The sequence below is a fragment of the Cavia porcellus genome, unplaced genomic scaffold (assembly GCF_034190915.1).
Source record: "Cavia porcellus strain 051 isolate PalLab524CR breed Dunkin Hartley unplaced genomic scaffold, mCavPor4.1 scaffold_6, whole genome shotgun sequence".
NCBI lineage: Eukaryota > Metazoa > Chordata > Mammalia > Rodentia > Caviidae > Cavia > Cavia porcellus.
The window spans coordinates 62,959,822-62,976,898 of NW_026947489.1; the positions used below are offsets into that span (position 1 = coordinate 62,959,822).

The following is a 17,077-nucleotide window of genomic DNA, read 5'->3' on the forward strand; positions in this document are numbered from 1 at the left end:
TGGAGAATGTCCCATGTGCAGCTGAGAAAAATGTATATTCTGATGGGGTTGGGTGGACACTCTGTAAACATCTAAGTCCAATTGCTCACAGGTATGATTCAGTTCTATTCTTTGCTGACATTTTGTCTAGCTGATCTATCTGTTTGTGACAATGGGTTATTAAGGTCCCCTGTTATAACTGTGTTCTTATGTATTTGGTTTTTCATGTCCATTAGTATTTGTCTTATAGAGTTGGGTGCTCCTGTATTTGGTGCATATATATTTATAATTGGTAGTTTTTCCTCTTGAAGTTTTCCACTAACGAGTATGTAGTGACCTTCTTTATCTCTTTTAATCATTTTAGGTTTGAAGTTCACATTGTTTGCAAATAGAATAGTTACCCCTGCTTTTTTCTGGGTTCCTATTGCATGGAATACTGTTTCCCATCCTTTGACTTTTAATCTATGAGTTTCATTTTGGGTCATATATGTTTCTTGTATACAGCATATTGTGGGATCATGTTTCTTAATCCATTCTGTCAATCTATATCTTTTGATAGGTGAATTGAGGCCATTTACATTTCTGGATATAACAGATATGTACTGGCTCGACTTTGCCATGTTATGTTCCAGTTGTTTGCTTTTGGCTTTTCCCCGTTGTTTAATTACTTGTCCTACCTGGTGGTTTCTTTCTGTTGTTCTGGGATTGTGGTCATTCTTATTTCTATCTAGTATGTCTTTCAACACTCTTTCTAGGGTTGGTTTGGTGGACACGAATTTTCTCAGTTGTTCTTTGTCATGGAAGTATTTTGTTTCTCCAGTAAATTTGAATAAAAGTTTTTCTGGGTACATCAGTCTGGGTTGAAAATTGTTTTCTCTTAGGACTTGAAATAACTCACTCCAAGCTCATCTTGACTTGAGGGTTGTGCTGAACAGTCTACCATAATTCTAATGGGCTTTCCTTGATAGGTGAGTTGTGTCTTTTCTCTAGCAGCTTTTAGTATTGTTTTTATGCCATATTTCTCAGATCTTAATTATTATATGTCTGGGTGTACATTTATGTTGGTTGTGATTGTTTAGTGTTCTATATGCCTCATTTATCTGCATATCAGATTTTTCACCATGTTTGGGAAACTTTCTGCTATTACTTCTGCACATTTTAGTTATGTCATTTGCATTGACTCCTGCACCTTCACTGATGCCTATTAGTCTTTTATTGTTTCTCTTGACATCATCTTGAAGCTGCTGGATTGTCATTTCATGCTGCTTTGTTATTTTTAAAAGTTCTTTCCTTTCATGATCGCTAACTACAATCCTGTCCTCAAGGACCAAAATTCTATCCTCAGCTTCATTTAAACAGTTTTGCCGGCTTTCAATAGAATTTTTTGTCTCTTGTATGTTTCTTTGAGTATGTTTCATGAATTCTGCTTGCTTTCTATATTGTTCACTCAAGGTTTCAATCAGTTTCTATGCTCCTGTACTTTTTTTTAATCTATTTATTCTATAGCTGCACTGAGCAACTCCTTTACCAAGGTTGTTATTTCTGTTTTTACATGAAGATTAGTTCTAATTTTATTTCCTCTATAGACTCGTGGAGCTGTTTTTTTATTTCACTTGCTATCTTTTCAGAGATTTCTTGTGTGTTACTTTTGAAGTCCTCTATTTCAAAGTCTCCTATACTTGCTCCTGGTGGTCTAGATGTTTGAGACTGCATTTTGCCTTTTCATTTTGGGTTAATATGTGGTACCCTTCAATTCCACTAGTGTCAACTGTTGGTAGTGTGTATCTTGGGGTCCTACTGTAAGGTTGATGCTTGTCCAATTGCTGGGTCCCACAATGAGGAGATGGGTCAGTCACATGAATTCCCCCTGCAGGGCCTGTTGGGTGAGTCCTATGTTATTCCTAGGCTTACAAGCATAGGAGTATTAATGGAAATCAACCCCTAGTTCCTGATGTTATGATGTCCTCAGGTTATTCAGAGTCACCAGATCTCCATTTATAGAGCCTGTCTTGGCTGGGACCCTACTGTGTCTCTGGGTGTCCCACAGGCCCACTTAATTTTCTTCAGGTTGGGGGAGGCCTTGTTGGCAACCTTTTCAACCTACCTGATAATCTCTGTGTGGAGGAAGGACTCACCCACCCACTTGCCAAGCTCGCCTATGGCTTACTTCTGGAGGGGGCTTCTCTACTGCTCCTGTTTACCCACTGAAGGTGACAAACTCTATTCCAATTTTAGGGACAAACTCACCTTACTGATGGAAGCCTGCTATGTTCTTCTTATTGAGTCCTCCCTCAATACTTCATGGTTAATCCACTGCAGTCAAGGTTTGGGGTTGGGGGGGTATGGGAGCTGAAGATGAACAACAATGCTAGGTCCAGGAGGTAGGGGGATCCCCAATGGCAGCAGTGGGACTGCCGGGGCATGCACCACAGGTTGGAGTTCCTAGGTCCTGAGGTGGCTGGCCAGGACTATGGGACACAGGAGGGGCCCAGTTCTGGCCCAGCCCCATGCGTGCTTCTGGCTGCAGTTCCTGGGTCTTGTGAGGTTTTCTGTGAAAACTGCTAGTCACAGGAGGGGCCCAGGTCTAGTCCGGCCCCATACAAACCTCTGACTGGAGTTTCTGGGTCCCATGAGGTTGTCTGTGGAGATGGCTGGACTCACAGGAAGGACTTGGGCCTAGCCCGGCCCCATGCATACCTCTGGCTGGAGTTCCCAAGTGACTGTGAAGTTGTCTCTGATCTTTTAAAAATAGAGTTCTCCAATAGGTATTTCATCTACAGATACTAAATAGGGTATGTGGAAAAATTCAATAAATTTTTTTCAGGGTGTTCTGATGTATCCCTATAATCTTAGCTATACCAGAGACTCAAGCAGGAGGACTCCAGGTTCAAAGCCAGCCTGGACCACTTAACAAGACCCTGTTTCAAAATTAAAAAGGATTAGGGATAGATGTCAGTGGCAGTATAACACTTGCCCGGCATACCTGAGTCTTCAGATTCAATCATATTTTGCTTTGAGATCAGGCTTCCATATGAAGCCCAGACTAGCCTCGAACTCACAGTGATCTTTCTGTCTCAGCCTCCCAAATGCTGGGATTATAGGCATATGCCATTAAGCCTGGGTCTAGAGACAGTCTGTGTGTGTGTGTGTGTGTGTGTGTGTGGTACTGGGGACTGAACTCAGGGCCTTGTGCACACTAGGCAAGCACTCTACTACTGAGCTATCCTCAAGCCCAAGTCAATATGTTTATTACATTGTTTTGTGGGAAAGTCAGATCTGAAAAACTTGGGTTATCCTTCTGGAAGTTTTTCGGAATGCTGTTGTAAGGAAGGTCACAAACATTGGAAAAAATCAGGCCACCTAATACTAGCAAGTGAGCATCAAATATCTAGCAGAACTTCTGGTCGCTCTGCCACTAAGAGGTTAGACCTCTAGAGCAAGAACCAAATACCAGCAGAGATTTTGTTTGTGGGCTTTTGTTTGGTCATTCTTTTGAGCACCACCTGCTATTTATATGTACTTGCTGACCTGCATGTACCTAGAAGCGAGAAAATCCAAAAACAAAAGTACCAAGTGGAAATAAAGAACAAGGAAGGGAAGTGAAAGCAGACCACTCAAGCAACCAGAAACCACAGAAGAATGGATAGTGCTCACTAGAAAGAAAAAAGGGAATCAGGCAGAATCAAGGCAAGCAGCCTGAGACAAACCTCAGGAAAACAATCTGATAGAGACCAGGTTTAGTTCCCCAGCATAAAAGAACACAGCCATCAAACAAGTAAAGTCTCTGCTAATCACTGTGTACTGCTAGGGAACATTTAATATCTACATTTAACTTTTGAGATTTCCTCAATAAGTTACTCATAGTTTTATGATGTTTCTAATTTTTCTCCTACCTTACCTTCTTTCAAACCAGGAAACTCAGCTGGTGGCTGGGATGAGTCCTGCATGCCATCTGGAGCCCAGGGAGACTTTAAGATCAGTCCTCCAAGGGCTGAAGGACCCTCCCAGATCCCAGCCACATTAGGCTACACTTTGTAGGTTTCAGGCCTGCCCAGGCCATGCCCAGTGACCTTCTTTCAAACCAGGAAACTCAGCTGATCACTGGGGTGAGTCCTGTGCACCATCCCAAGCCCCGGGAGACTTTAAGATCATCGCTCCCAGTGCTAAAGGACTCACTCAGCTCTTGGCCACACTAGACTAGCTTTAGGAAGTTTTGCAGACCTACTACATTACGCCCAGCAACCTTCTTCAATCAGGGTAGTTGAGAGCAGGTGAAGTGAGTTCCAGGGCATTAGTCTTTCCCCGGGGAGAGTTTAGCCCATCATCCACATTGGATAGGTGCCTGCCTGGAACACTGAAGGTGGGATGGGAGGGCCTCAGGGACTGACTGGACCATGCTCAGCAACCTCCATTCAGTCCCAGGAGACCAAGGCACAGGAGACAATTTCCAAAACACCCAAGGAAAGCCTTGGAAAAACTCTTAAAACACAGAAATATAAGAAAATGACAAAACAAAAGACCAAAATGCAATCTTGAACATCCAGCCCATCCCAAAAAAGCCTAGGAGCCATATATATAGAAGAAAATATATGCCATACACCTGAAATACCTGTAATAATAGCAACTGAAATAAAGAAGCAACTCCAGGAAGCTTTAAAGGAATTCAAACTAGAAATAATCTCCCAGGTAAAAGAAGAAATGATAAAAGTAATGAAAGAGATGCTGAACACATCTAAAGAAAACACAGTTAAAAAATTAGAAGAACAGATGTTGAGGGAAAAAAATGGCAGCTTTCTAGGGGGCTGGATGGAGAGCCTCTGTGGAGAAATCAGATCAGATGCTAGAAGTTGACAACATGGAGAGGGCCAGACGATTGGATAACGATTCTTATTAACCAAGGCAGTAACCGAATGGAAAAATAAAACTAGGAAGAGGAAGGAAAAGCACAGGGAGAACTGAAACTTGACATGCTCACTGAGAAACATTCTGTGCTGTAGTAGGCGCACCCAGACAATCCAAAGTTGTGCTGAGACCGCAGCTGCCGGTAACAGGAGTCAGCAAATCTTGGGCCCTTAATGGGAGGACACAGCGCAGTGAGCAGTGAATCCAAGGGAAAGAGCTCTATTGGCTCTCGGTGAGTGCTGGAAATTGGGTCCTGGAGACTCGTGAAGCACCAGAGCCACCTGGCTGCACCAGAGGAGACCACGAGAGGAACCATACACCTGGGCACTGAAGTCGGGCATCGCGCAGTTTTGTGACTGATCTGTGCTGTGCTAGGAATGCAGTGAAGACACGCAGCACAGTGTGGAGTGGACCCAAAAGGAAGAACTGCATGGATTCCTGGTGAGTGCTAGGGATTGGGTCCCATGACTACTGTCACTGGCTAGAGGACACCTTGGAGTTGGGCAGAGCCCAGAGCCGTGGTGATGTCAGTCAGCCGCCCCTGGTGCAGAGAAAGACTGGTAGAGGACATCTTGGAATTGGGCAGAGCCCAGCGCCGCAGTAACGTCCGTCAGCCACAGTCTCTGCCTGGCGCAGAGAAAACTGGCGGGATCTGCTGGGGCTGAGCCACACCTCTGGCTGGGACCCAATAAGCAGGTACAAATTTGTTGCGACTCTGCAACGTCCACAAGATACAGCCTAACCTGGGGATTGACTGGCACAGAGGCTCGAGGCTAGCCTACACCGTACCTGCAATCCCTGCATGTACCTCAGATAACAGCAAATTAGGAGGCAGCAAACACTCAAGTCAGCATGCTTTGGAAAGGCCCTAAGTAATACGGAGTGGGCCAGAGACTCCCAGAACAAACCAGTCTGAAAGAAACCAGAAACATTACAAGAGAAATAAAAAAAAAAAATCTCCAGCTGCTGGACCTGGGGAAATAAGCCCAGGAGAAGTAAATACAGAAGAGAATCAGTACAGTAACCATCCAGTACTAGACACAGCATTAGCGGATATAAAGAAATACCTTCATGACCTCAGAGACGAATTTTAAACTGTACTTCTGATCCAAGTGAGGCAAGATATAAAAAGATTAAATAAAGAAATGATAAGCCCCTCCAAAGAGAACACAGATGGAAGAAAGGAGGAACTCAGAAAAGAAAAATCTTTGATGAAGAATTTAAACATAACCTAGAACACATGAAACAGATCCAAAGAGATTATCAGGAAACTAAAAACTCCACTGAAAACTGGCAAAATCCCTTGACAGAAACTAAAGTTTGCCTTTTGAAACTTGATGAGAGATTTATGATATATGATTGTGAAAGAAAAGATCTCTTAACAATAATGAGGAACCAGCAAGAAACAATTCAAAGTCTAGAAGACAACAAAAGGATATATAACTTAAGAATAAAATATGTGAGGGAAGAAGCAGGAGTAACCAAAAATGAACTACAAAGACTATTCACAGATATAATAAAGGAAAACTTCCAAAGCATAGAAAAAAGAAATGATATCCAGATAAATGAAACATACAGAACTCTAACAAACTACAACCAAAACAGTTCAACACCCAGACATACAATAATCAAGATTTCAGAAATTGACCAAACAAACAAAAGCAGCCAGGGAAAAGAAGCAGATTACCTACAACGTAAAAATTATCAAAATAACAACAGACCTATCAACATAAACTCTCAAATCGAGAAGAGCCTTGGGGAAATAGTCCAAGCCCTGAAAGAAAATAATCTGAGGGGGCTGGAGGTTTAGTTCAGCGGCATAAGTGCCTGCCTTGGAAGCAGGCAGTCATGAGTTCGATCCCCAGTACCGATAAAAAAGGAAAAAGACAAAAAATTTTAAAAAAGAAAAAAGAAAATAATCTGCAACCAAGACTGATATACCCAGGAAAACTCTCTCTCAAAATTAATGGAGAAATAAGATGTTTCTGTTTCCAAGACAAGGAGGAACTGTGGGAGTTCATGGCCAGCAACCCAACCCTACAAAAAATACTGAAGGGCATTCCAGAGAGAGAGAGGAAAAAATACCAGGATTCCAGCAACAGTGGCAGAGAGGCCTCAATGAATGGGACAGACAGTGGAATGAAGGAGTAAAGTGGACAAATTATAGCAGAAAAATGGAATAGCAGACATGAGGCAGATGGTAAGCTATAATCTTTAATATAGATAGCACACTAAAATAAAAAAAAGAAACAGGCAAAGTAGATTAGGAGGCAGATTCCATTGAGAAGCTCTGAATAAGAAATACACTCAACCCAAAAGAGGGTTAATAAACTGAGAGTCAAAGATGAGAAAGCAATGCTATATGTGACAGGAAACCAGAGAGAAATAGGGCCAACGCATCCAGCAGCCGCAGATAGATTGGAAAGCTATGACACTTTTGGGCAGTGTAGAACTAAATAGCTGGAAGGAAGGAAAACCCTATGACTTTAGTAAGTAAAGGAGTACAGCTCAAGATCAAGCTCAGGGGTAAAAAGGTTCAGCAACACTCAGGTAGACAACAGGCTGGCCCCCTAATCTAAAAACTAAAGGGGCTAGTGGGCCCCAAACATACAAAGCATCCTGAGAAGGGGAAAGGTGAAAAATAGCCTAAAACAGGAAGACAGAGATCACTGCTAATAGTGTATCAGGATTTAAAAGTCACAGTAGACTTATTGTTCCATTTAGTTTGATTTTATTTTGTTCCAGTCTGTCCACTCATATCAGATTTGAGGGCACAGATATCTAACCCAAAAACAGCATGGTAACTATCTTAATTTCCTATTAACTTAAACTGAAACCCTGCATTACTTACATTGCCTTACTATGACTGATCTTATTTGAAGGTGGTATGTTAGGCTGCAGTTTTGCCTTGGCTGATTTTATTCAAATTTGGTATGCTTGATAGTATCACATCTAAGAGTAGAGGCAACTACTCTGAAGATGATAAGATGTAAAAGATATCCATACCAGTTTTGATTATTAACTGCTCTCAAGTCGTACAATGTCTTCAAAGTTGTGTTTTTATAAAAATAGTTATGTGTGTCTTTTTCATTGCATATTTTTCTAGGAATTTGTTTTGTTGTCTTGTTACGATCTGTTTTTCCCTATAATACAGAAAATATAGATATATATGGAGAAATTTACACATGGGAAGAATTTTCTAAACTATTTACAGGAACAGATTAAATAATCCATGATGTAATGAACAGATGCTCTGAAGAAGAGACACTAAGAAACCCAATGCTAATTCTGTAACATTATGATATAAAATCTATCAATACTATTATTCACTGTTCAGAGTGATATTAGTCTAGTCTCTTACATTCAGTTTCAGCATAGTAAAGATAAGCACAGCTACTATGAAGAGAATGAGAGAAATTATGGTAGTCATTATTGACTTCCACAATGTCAGATCTTAAAGACCTAAAAAGCCTTCATCCTCCTGTAATGATTTGATTAGTTCTATAATATGCAATATGTAGTCAATGTGTGTGAAGTTAGGGACAACTATTTGGAGAAAACTAGAGACAATAAGATAGATAGTGAAGATCTCTAGTGGACTTGACTGGAAATCCATATTTCTTTAAATTGTTTCTTTAGGAACTGTTTTGTTCTGTTTCAATATGTTTAATCTCACTCTCTTTAAGATAAAAACAATTGTATAGGACTGATAACCATATTACTACGTGTTGTTGGATCACTGAGCAGAACTGTTGGCAGTGTACACTTTAATTTTGTAACCTGAACAACTATTTCTAGGATGAGAATATGTAACTTATCAACCAGTGATTTCTTACTATTTATTTTTCTGTAATTCTGTATTATTTCTACCATTTTTTTTTGTTATTTGGGGTTTTTTTGTTTTTTCCTCTTTAAATGAAAAAATATATATATAAAAGAATTAGAGAAACAAAACAAAAAGAATCCCTGGATGAACAATATAAGAAACAAACTGAGGACATAAAGCAGATTCAAAGAGTAATTCACAAAATCAAAAATTCCATCGAGGGGGCTGGGGATTTAGCTCAGTGGCATAAGCGCCTGCCTTGCAAGCAGGCAGTCGTGAGTTCGATCCCCGATACCGATAAAAAGGAAAAAGACAAAAAATAAATAAAAAATAAAAAAAACAAAAATTCCATCGAAAGTTGTCAATACTGATTCAGTGAAAGTGAAGACAGAATTTCAGACTTCGAAGACAAGATTGCAGCTAGTGAATAGGAAAGTAAAGATCCTTTTTTTTTTTTTTTCCTTTTTATCGGTACCAGGGATCAAACTCAGGACTGCTTGCTTGCAAGGCAGGCACTTATGCCGCTGAGCTAAAGCCCCAGCCCCAGAAAGATCCTTTAAAAATAAAAAGGAATCAAGAAATAAAAATTCAATAGCTGCAAGATGATTCAAGAAGAACAACATAAGATTTATAGGCTAAATGAAAAAGAAGGGGACAACACAAATGATATTAAGAGGCTATTTACAGAAGTAATAGCTGAAAATATCCCAAACATGAAAATGGAAACTGCTTTTAGGATTAGTGAAGCATATACAACTCCAAATAGCCATAACCAAAATAAAACTAAACCCAGACATAAGATAATTACCATCCCAAAAATCCAACACAAGAAAGAATACTAAAAGCTGTCGGAGAGAAAAGACAGATCACCTATAAAGGAAAGCCTATCAGAATTACAGCAGACCTCTCAACACAAACAATGAAGTCAAGAAGAGCATGGAGTAAGGTATTTCAGATCCTAAAGGAAAACGATTTCCAACCTAGACTGATGTACCCTGCAAAACTGTCCTTCAAAATGGATGGAAAAATAAGATACTTTGATGACAAAGAATAGCTGAAGAACTTCATGATCACCAAGCCAACCATGTAAAGAATACTGAAAGACAGTTTAGATGCACTTAGGAAAAAACCACTAAGCAAAGCAGACAATTACAAAGAATGGAAAGATAAAGATGTAACAGTAGAAAGATTACATGTAATAAAGCAATATATAACAGTTACAACCATTAATGTAAATGATCTCAATTCACCAATTAAAAGAAACAGGTGGGCAGAATGGATCAAGAAACAACATCCAACCATAGGCCATCTACAAGAAACCCATCTAACCCAAAAGGAAACTCACAGACTGAAAGTCAAAGGATGGAAAACAATACTACACACAACAGGAACTGAAAAAAAAGCAGGGGTAGCTATTCTATTTGCAGATAATGTGAACTTCAAATCAAGAATGATCCTAAGGGATAAAAAAAATCACTACATACTGGTTAGGGGAAAACTTCATGAGGAAGAGATAACTTTCTTAAATATATACGCACCATCGCCTGCCTCGCAAGCAGGCAGTCGCGAGTTCGATCCCCGGTAACGATAAAATATATATATATATATATATATATATATATATATATGCTCCAAATTCCAGAGCACACAGTTATACAAAGCAAGTATTAATAGAAATGAAAAATCAAATTAGTAATAACACAGTTATAACAGGAGACTTTAACACACCATTGAAACCAAGGAACAGAAAAACCAGACAGAAAATCAGCAAAGAAATAACAGAACTAAATCACATGTATGAGCAAATGGACTTGATAAGTAAGACATATAGAGTGTTCCATCCAACAACATCAGAATATACACGCTTCTCAGTGGCACATGGGACATTCTCTAAAATAGACCATATACTAGCTTATAGAACATATTTAAATAAATGCAAAAGAATTGAAATTACCCCATGCATGTTATCAGATCATAGTGCCATGAAACTAGAAATTAATGATAAAAGGAACTGCAAAAACCACACAAACATATGGAAATTGAATAATACACTCGAGCAATCAGTGGGTCAAAGAGGAAATTAAAGAAGCATTTAAACAATACCTACAAGCAAACAAAAATACAAATACAACTTACCGGAATCTGTGGGATGCAATGAAAGCAGTCCTCAGAGGAAAACTCACTGCACTGAGTTCCCACATCAGGAAAACAGAATGAATAAAATTAAATAACCTGATGCTATATCTCAAACATCTAGAAAAGGAAGAGCAAGTCAAGCCCAAAGCCAAAGGGAGGAAACTATAAAAATCAGAGCAGAAATTAATGCAATAGAGACTAAGAAAACCATCCTAAAAATCAATGAATCAAAAAGTTGGTTCTTGGGGCTGGGGATTTAGCTCAGCGGCATAAGTGCCTGCCTTGCAAGCAGGCAGTCGTGAGTTCGATCCCTGGTACCAATAAAAACAAAAAAGGCAAAAAAAAAAGTTGGTTCTTTGAAAGAATAAATAAAACTGGTAAGTCCTGAGCCAACCTTATTTTTAAAAAAAAGGAAATAAAAAAGCTCAAATTCATGCAATAACGAACGAAAAAGGCGAAATCACGACAGACTCTGTGGAAATACAGAAGATCATCCACACCTGTTTCAAAAACCTCTACTCTCATAGGTTCGATAACACAGAAGAAATGGACAGATTCCTAGAAACAAATGAAGTAGTAAAGCTGGGTCAAGAAGATATAAAACTGCTGAATAACGTGATTTCCATTAATGAAATTGAAAATGTAATTAAGTCCCTACCTACAAAAAAGAACCCAGACTCAGATGGATTCACAAGAAACACAAAGAAGACTTAATGCCGACACTCCTTAAACTGTTCAATGAAATTGAAAGAGAAGCAATCATTCCTAAGTCATTCCTGGAAGCAAATATTACTCTAGTACCAAAACCTGAGAAAGACACAACTAAAAAAGAAAACTACAAGCCAATATCCCTAATGAACACAGATGCAAAAATCCTCAATAAAATACTGGCAAATAGGATGCAGCAAATCATCAAGAAGATTATACACCATGACCAAGTAGGATTCATCTCAGGCATGCAGGGGATGGTTTAACATACATAAATCAATACATGTAATCTACCATATCAACAAAGTCAAAAGGAAGAATCACATGATCATTTATATAGATGCAGAAAAGGCTTTGATAAGGTCCAACACTCATTCATGATAAGAACCTTACAGAAAATCGGAATAGATGGTCTTTACCTCAATATGATTAAGGCCATCTATGACAAACCAACAGCCATCATCGTATTAAATAGCCAAAAACGGAAGGCTTTTACCTTAAAATCAGACACAAGACAAGGATGTCTCTTATCACCGCTCCTATTTAACGTACTACTGGAAATTCTAGCCAGAGCAATTAGACAAGAAAGAGAAATAAAAGGGATAAAGATAGGAAAAGAGGAAGTTAAATTATCATTATTTGCAGATGACATTATACTCTACATAGAAGACCCACAAAACTGCATTGAAAGACTCCTAGATATAATAAATAAATTCAGCAATGTAGCTGGATATAAAAATCAATGCTCAAAAATCAATAGCATTTGTATACACTAAGAACAAAATCACTGAGAGAAATAAATGAAGCCACACCCTTCACACTAGCATCCAAAAAAATGAAATACTTAGGAATTAATCTCACGAAAGAAGTAAATGATCTATACAGGGAAAATTATAATAACCTGAAAAAAGAAATTGAACATAATCTCAGAAAATGGAAAGACATCCCTTGTTCATGAATAGGAAGAATAAATATTTTAAAAATGGCCATTCTCCGAAAACTGTTATACAGATTCAATGCAATCCCAATGAAAATACCATCAACATACCTCAAACACCTAGAGCTATCACTTCTAAAATTCATCTGGAACCAGAAGAGACCTAGAATAGCAAAGGCAATTCTAAGCAGCAAAGGCAAAGCAGGAGGCATCACAATCCCTGACTTGAAGTTATACTACAAAGCATCTGCAATAAAATCACATGGTACTGGAATCAAACAGATCTGAAGATCAATGGAATAGACTAGAATATACAACCACAACTACAAACACACTCAAGTACCTTATCTTTGATAAAGGAGCCAAACGTGTTCACTGGAAAAACGACAGTCTCTTTAATAAATGATGCTGGAAAAACTGACTTTCCACATGCCAAAAACTAAAACTAGACCCATGCCTATCACCATGTACTAAACTAAAATCTAAATGGATCAAAGATATGACTATTAAAACAGAAACACTAAATCTGTTGGAAGACAAATTAGGTAAAAATCTTAAAGACATAGGTGTAGGTAGAGAATTCATGATTCAGGAATCAAACCGCACGGGAACAACTTCCCACAGTCGATAGCTGGGATCTCGTCTTAAAAAATTTCTGCATGCCAAAAGAAATCTCTAGCATTAGTGAAAAGAAAACCCACAAACTGGGAAAAAGTCTTAGTGAACTGTCCCTCAGGCAAAGGACTTCTGTCTAAAACATATAAAGAATTTTTAAAAACTAGACCCTCCAAATTCAAAGACCCAATCCAAAGATGGGCATCTGAGATGAATACATAGTTCTCACATGAAGAAATACAAATGGCAAATAAATACATGAAAAAATGTTGATCATTATTAGTCATTAGAGAAAGGCAAATTAAAACGACACTGAGATTCCATCTCACTCCAGAAAGAATGGCCAGGATCAAAAAAACTACCAACAAATGCTGGAGAGGCTGTGGGGGAAAAGGAACACTCCTGCACTGTTGGTAGGAGTGGTAGCCTGGTGCAAGCACTGTGAAGATCAGTCTGTAGATTCCTCAAAAAGCTGGGCTTGGAAGTCCTATTTGTTCCAGCTATTCCACTTCTGGGCATATTCCCAGAAGAAGTGAAAACATCATACCACAGTGATATATGTGCACCCATGTTTATAACAGCACAATTTGTAATAGCCAGATCTTGTAAACAACCTAAGTATCCATCAATTGATGAATGGATAAAAAAAGTTGTGGTATTTTTATACAGCGGAGTACTATTCAGCTATAAATAATGATCACATTGATATATTTATAAATAAATGGACACAACTTGAGATCATACTCAGAAGCAAAATAAATGAAACTCACATGTATAAATACCACATAGTCTCCCTAGTGTAAGAAATAGTAAGAGTACATAAGAGTTTATGGTAATCATGATTCCCCATTACATTGCTTTGAAGCTTTATAATGTTTGCATTCATTAGTTGGAATGGTTATATCCTGGTTTGTTTGATTTTATTATCTGTGATAGTATGAACAGCTATTTTGAAGAAGGTAAGACATTAGAATAGCCAGTGCTGATTTAATATCATCTTACTTTGAATTCCTACTATGCTTTTGTTCCTGTTTCCTTTGGTTCTTCATGTTATATCTTATTCGATATTATCATGTGTGATAGTATAAACAAATTTTCTATGGAAAATGAGATAATATAGTAGTCATTGTTTGTTCTCTGTTATTTGGTTAGAAAGCCCTGTAATGCTTTCAATCTCTTGAATGCTTTTATACTGTTTTGTTATGTTTGATACTATCGTATATGAAGTTATGCTCAACTATTTCAAAGAAAGAGACATTATGGTAGTTACTGTTAATTATGGGTTGTCTTGTGGTAAAACGCTGTGTTGCTTACATTTTTATGATCTGAGCTACTTTGTTATGTCCTCTTTTGTCTTAATCTCTTTAAAAAATAAAAATAATTTTTCTCCCACCTACTCCAGCAAAGTGGACGCAGTTACACCAACCACCTCAACACACACTTACCTTTCTTCAGAATTTTCTTTACTTTTACGTAGTTCCCCTGTTTGACATACTCATGAAGTTGTGCTTCTAAGGAGTCATTTTTTAAGGTACCAAGTTGAACTGGACAAGGTATTGACAGACGAACAGCCTGAGACATCCTGTTTCAAAAGAGAGAAACACACCCTAACTGAACAAAAAACTCAAGAGAAAAGATTCTCCCACATTTAGTTACCTGTCAGCCTTCCTTACTAAATATGTGAAAGGCAGTGGGTACAAGCCTCCCTGCAGATTACCAAGCTCCACAGAGGCTCAACTCTTTTGTTTAACAATAGCATAAACAGGGCTGGGGATTTAACTCAGGGGCATTAGCGCCTGCCTGGCAAGCGCAAGGTCGTGAATTCAATCCCCGTCCCCCACACCTGCAAAAAAAAGCATAAACAGCAGTATAATGTCTGCTTGCATACTCCAACTATAATTGAACTTTTTTTGTTGTTTTGGTTTTTGGTTTTTTTTGGTACTGCGAATCAAACTCACTATCTCATGCTTGGCAGGCAGATGCTTGTGCCACTGAACTGAGATAAAACCCCAGCCCAATCAGCTCTATTTAAAAGATAAACACAATGCAACATAAGTTTTATGGTGCAGAGTTTAAGAAACTAGAACAAGAAAAAGAAAAACCTACTGCATTAAAAAAACAATAACAGGGGCTGAGGATTTAGCTCAGCAGCATAGGCGCCTGCCTTGCAAGCAGGCAGTCGTGAGTTTGATCCCCGGTACCGATAAATAGGAAAAAGACAAAAAAAAAAGAAAAAGAAAACAATAACAACAACTTCTCACTCATGGCAACATTTCTGTAATCCCAGCATTTAGGAGCCTAAAGCAGGAATGTACTGGGTCAGGGTGCAAGCAGGCAGAGAATGACACAAGACCACCTGCTCTAAACAAAGAGAAATATTTCCCTTTTACAGGAATAAATAGAAGAAGGCAGGGGAAATTTGGTGGGAGAATCCCAATAAACATCTATGGTCAAAATTCTCTGGAAATCATGCACTTCATTAGGCAGAGTCCTTGAAACGTCTAAAACTTCAGGTGTAAAACTTCACTACAACTTCCAGACTAGCCTGCATAGACCAACAACTACATAGCAAGACCCTGTGTCAAAAACAACCATTATTTCCCTCAAAATGTACTGAATCAATCCTACAAAGCAACACAAAACAGGAAGAAACAAAACAATCAGGGAAGTATAAATGTAGTAATCCCCACCACAAACCATGCAGTCTGTTGCCTACACCTGGAAAAACTGCAATGTGAGCATATCCAAAAGACAAAGGATAAACCTCAGTTTTAGGAAGGTCACCTTCATGATAATAGCATTTCCCTTACCAGGTAAGCATAAGTTGCCACCCTCGCGCCACACCTCACCCTCCTCTCACACTCCTCACCTACTCACGGTCACTATGCTCACAGCTCTGCTACCCCTCTCCCCGCAAACCACACGCTGCTTCTTCCCACCACATACCCCGCACTCCTTTATCGGGGGATCTGCCTGAAACCGCAGCCACCGCGTTGTCATCTACACGTCCCAGCCTCTTGCAGTGACGCCCACCTCGGCAAAAGCCTTCTGCCTGTGCCGCCCTCCTAGAGGCCTCTGTTACTGCGCAAGCGAATATGAGCCCTTGGTAGGTGCAACGGTAGCGAGCCACAGGCTGCTGTGCTGTGGGGACAGGAGTGGTGGTATCGGGGCCACGCGGCGGCGGGCAGCAGAGTGAGTCTAGCCAGGTCTGAATCGTTGCCGCCTCCACGGACATACCCGGTAACCCTCCGTCTGTTTCCATTTCCCAAAATGTATGTATGGTGCAAATAATAGACCCGCCCGTTTCTCAGGCTGGCTGAGGTTTCTGTGAGGGCTGCAGGAGTGCTCTGCAGCCCAGATCCGCCAACCCTTCCTTGACCCTTCTGCCCCAAACTGCAGCAGTGTGCGGGGCTGGGCAGTCAGCCTCGCCAGAATTCACACTAGCAGCTTCTGACACCAAGAAAGCCGCGTCTGTGGCCTATCTGCTAACCATCTGAGAATTTGTCCTTTCTTCTTATAAATAGAGAAAATCCGTTGCGTTTTTCTTTTTGTCCTACTGGCTAATGCTCCAGGCAGAGCAGCCAGCATATGTACTATGAAAGGCGTGCCCATATTTCCCTTTTGCTGTCTGTAATTTTCTTGGGAAAACCTTTGTTTTGTTTAATATGTTTAGAATAGGTACAAATGTCATGTTAGATCACTTGCAAATGACAGGAATTTCCAAAGTGAAACCGAGGACAGCACAGCACAGCACAGGCCTGTAATCTCAAATACAGGAGGATGACAATTCAAAACTAGTTTGGGATACTTTGTGAGACCCTCTTGGCTTACTTTTCTCTTCTTGCTGAGACAAAATACCAGATGCTCAAAATGAAAGAAAGAAAGAAAAGTTTATCTAGCTCAGTTTGTAAAGATTTCAGTCCATAATCAGCTGGCTCCAAGGCTGCATAACAGAGGGGCAGCTGTTCAAGGTG

General features: G+C 39.5%; 1 protein-coding gene across 1 annotated transcript in view; it reads right to left on the reverse strand.

Moving 5' to 3' along the window:
• The window catches only part of Tex14 (testis expressed 14, intercellular bridge forming factor), a 163,560-nt gene that overhangs the window by 120,464 nt on the left and 26,019 nt on the right, over positions 1–17,077 (reverse strand). Inside the window, exon 2 of the mRNA XM_023564983.2 lies at positions 14,549–14,685. Coding sequence (XP_023420751.2) covers positions 14,549–14,685 — 137 coding nt within the window. The remainder of the gene's footprint in view (positions 1–14,548; positions 14,686–17,077) is intronic.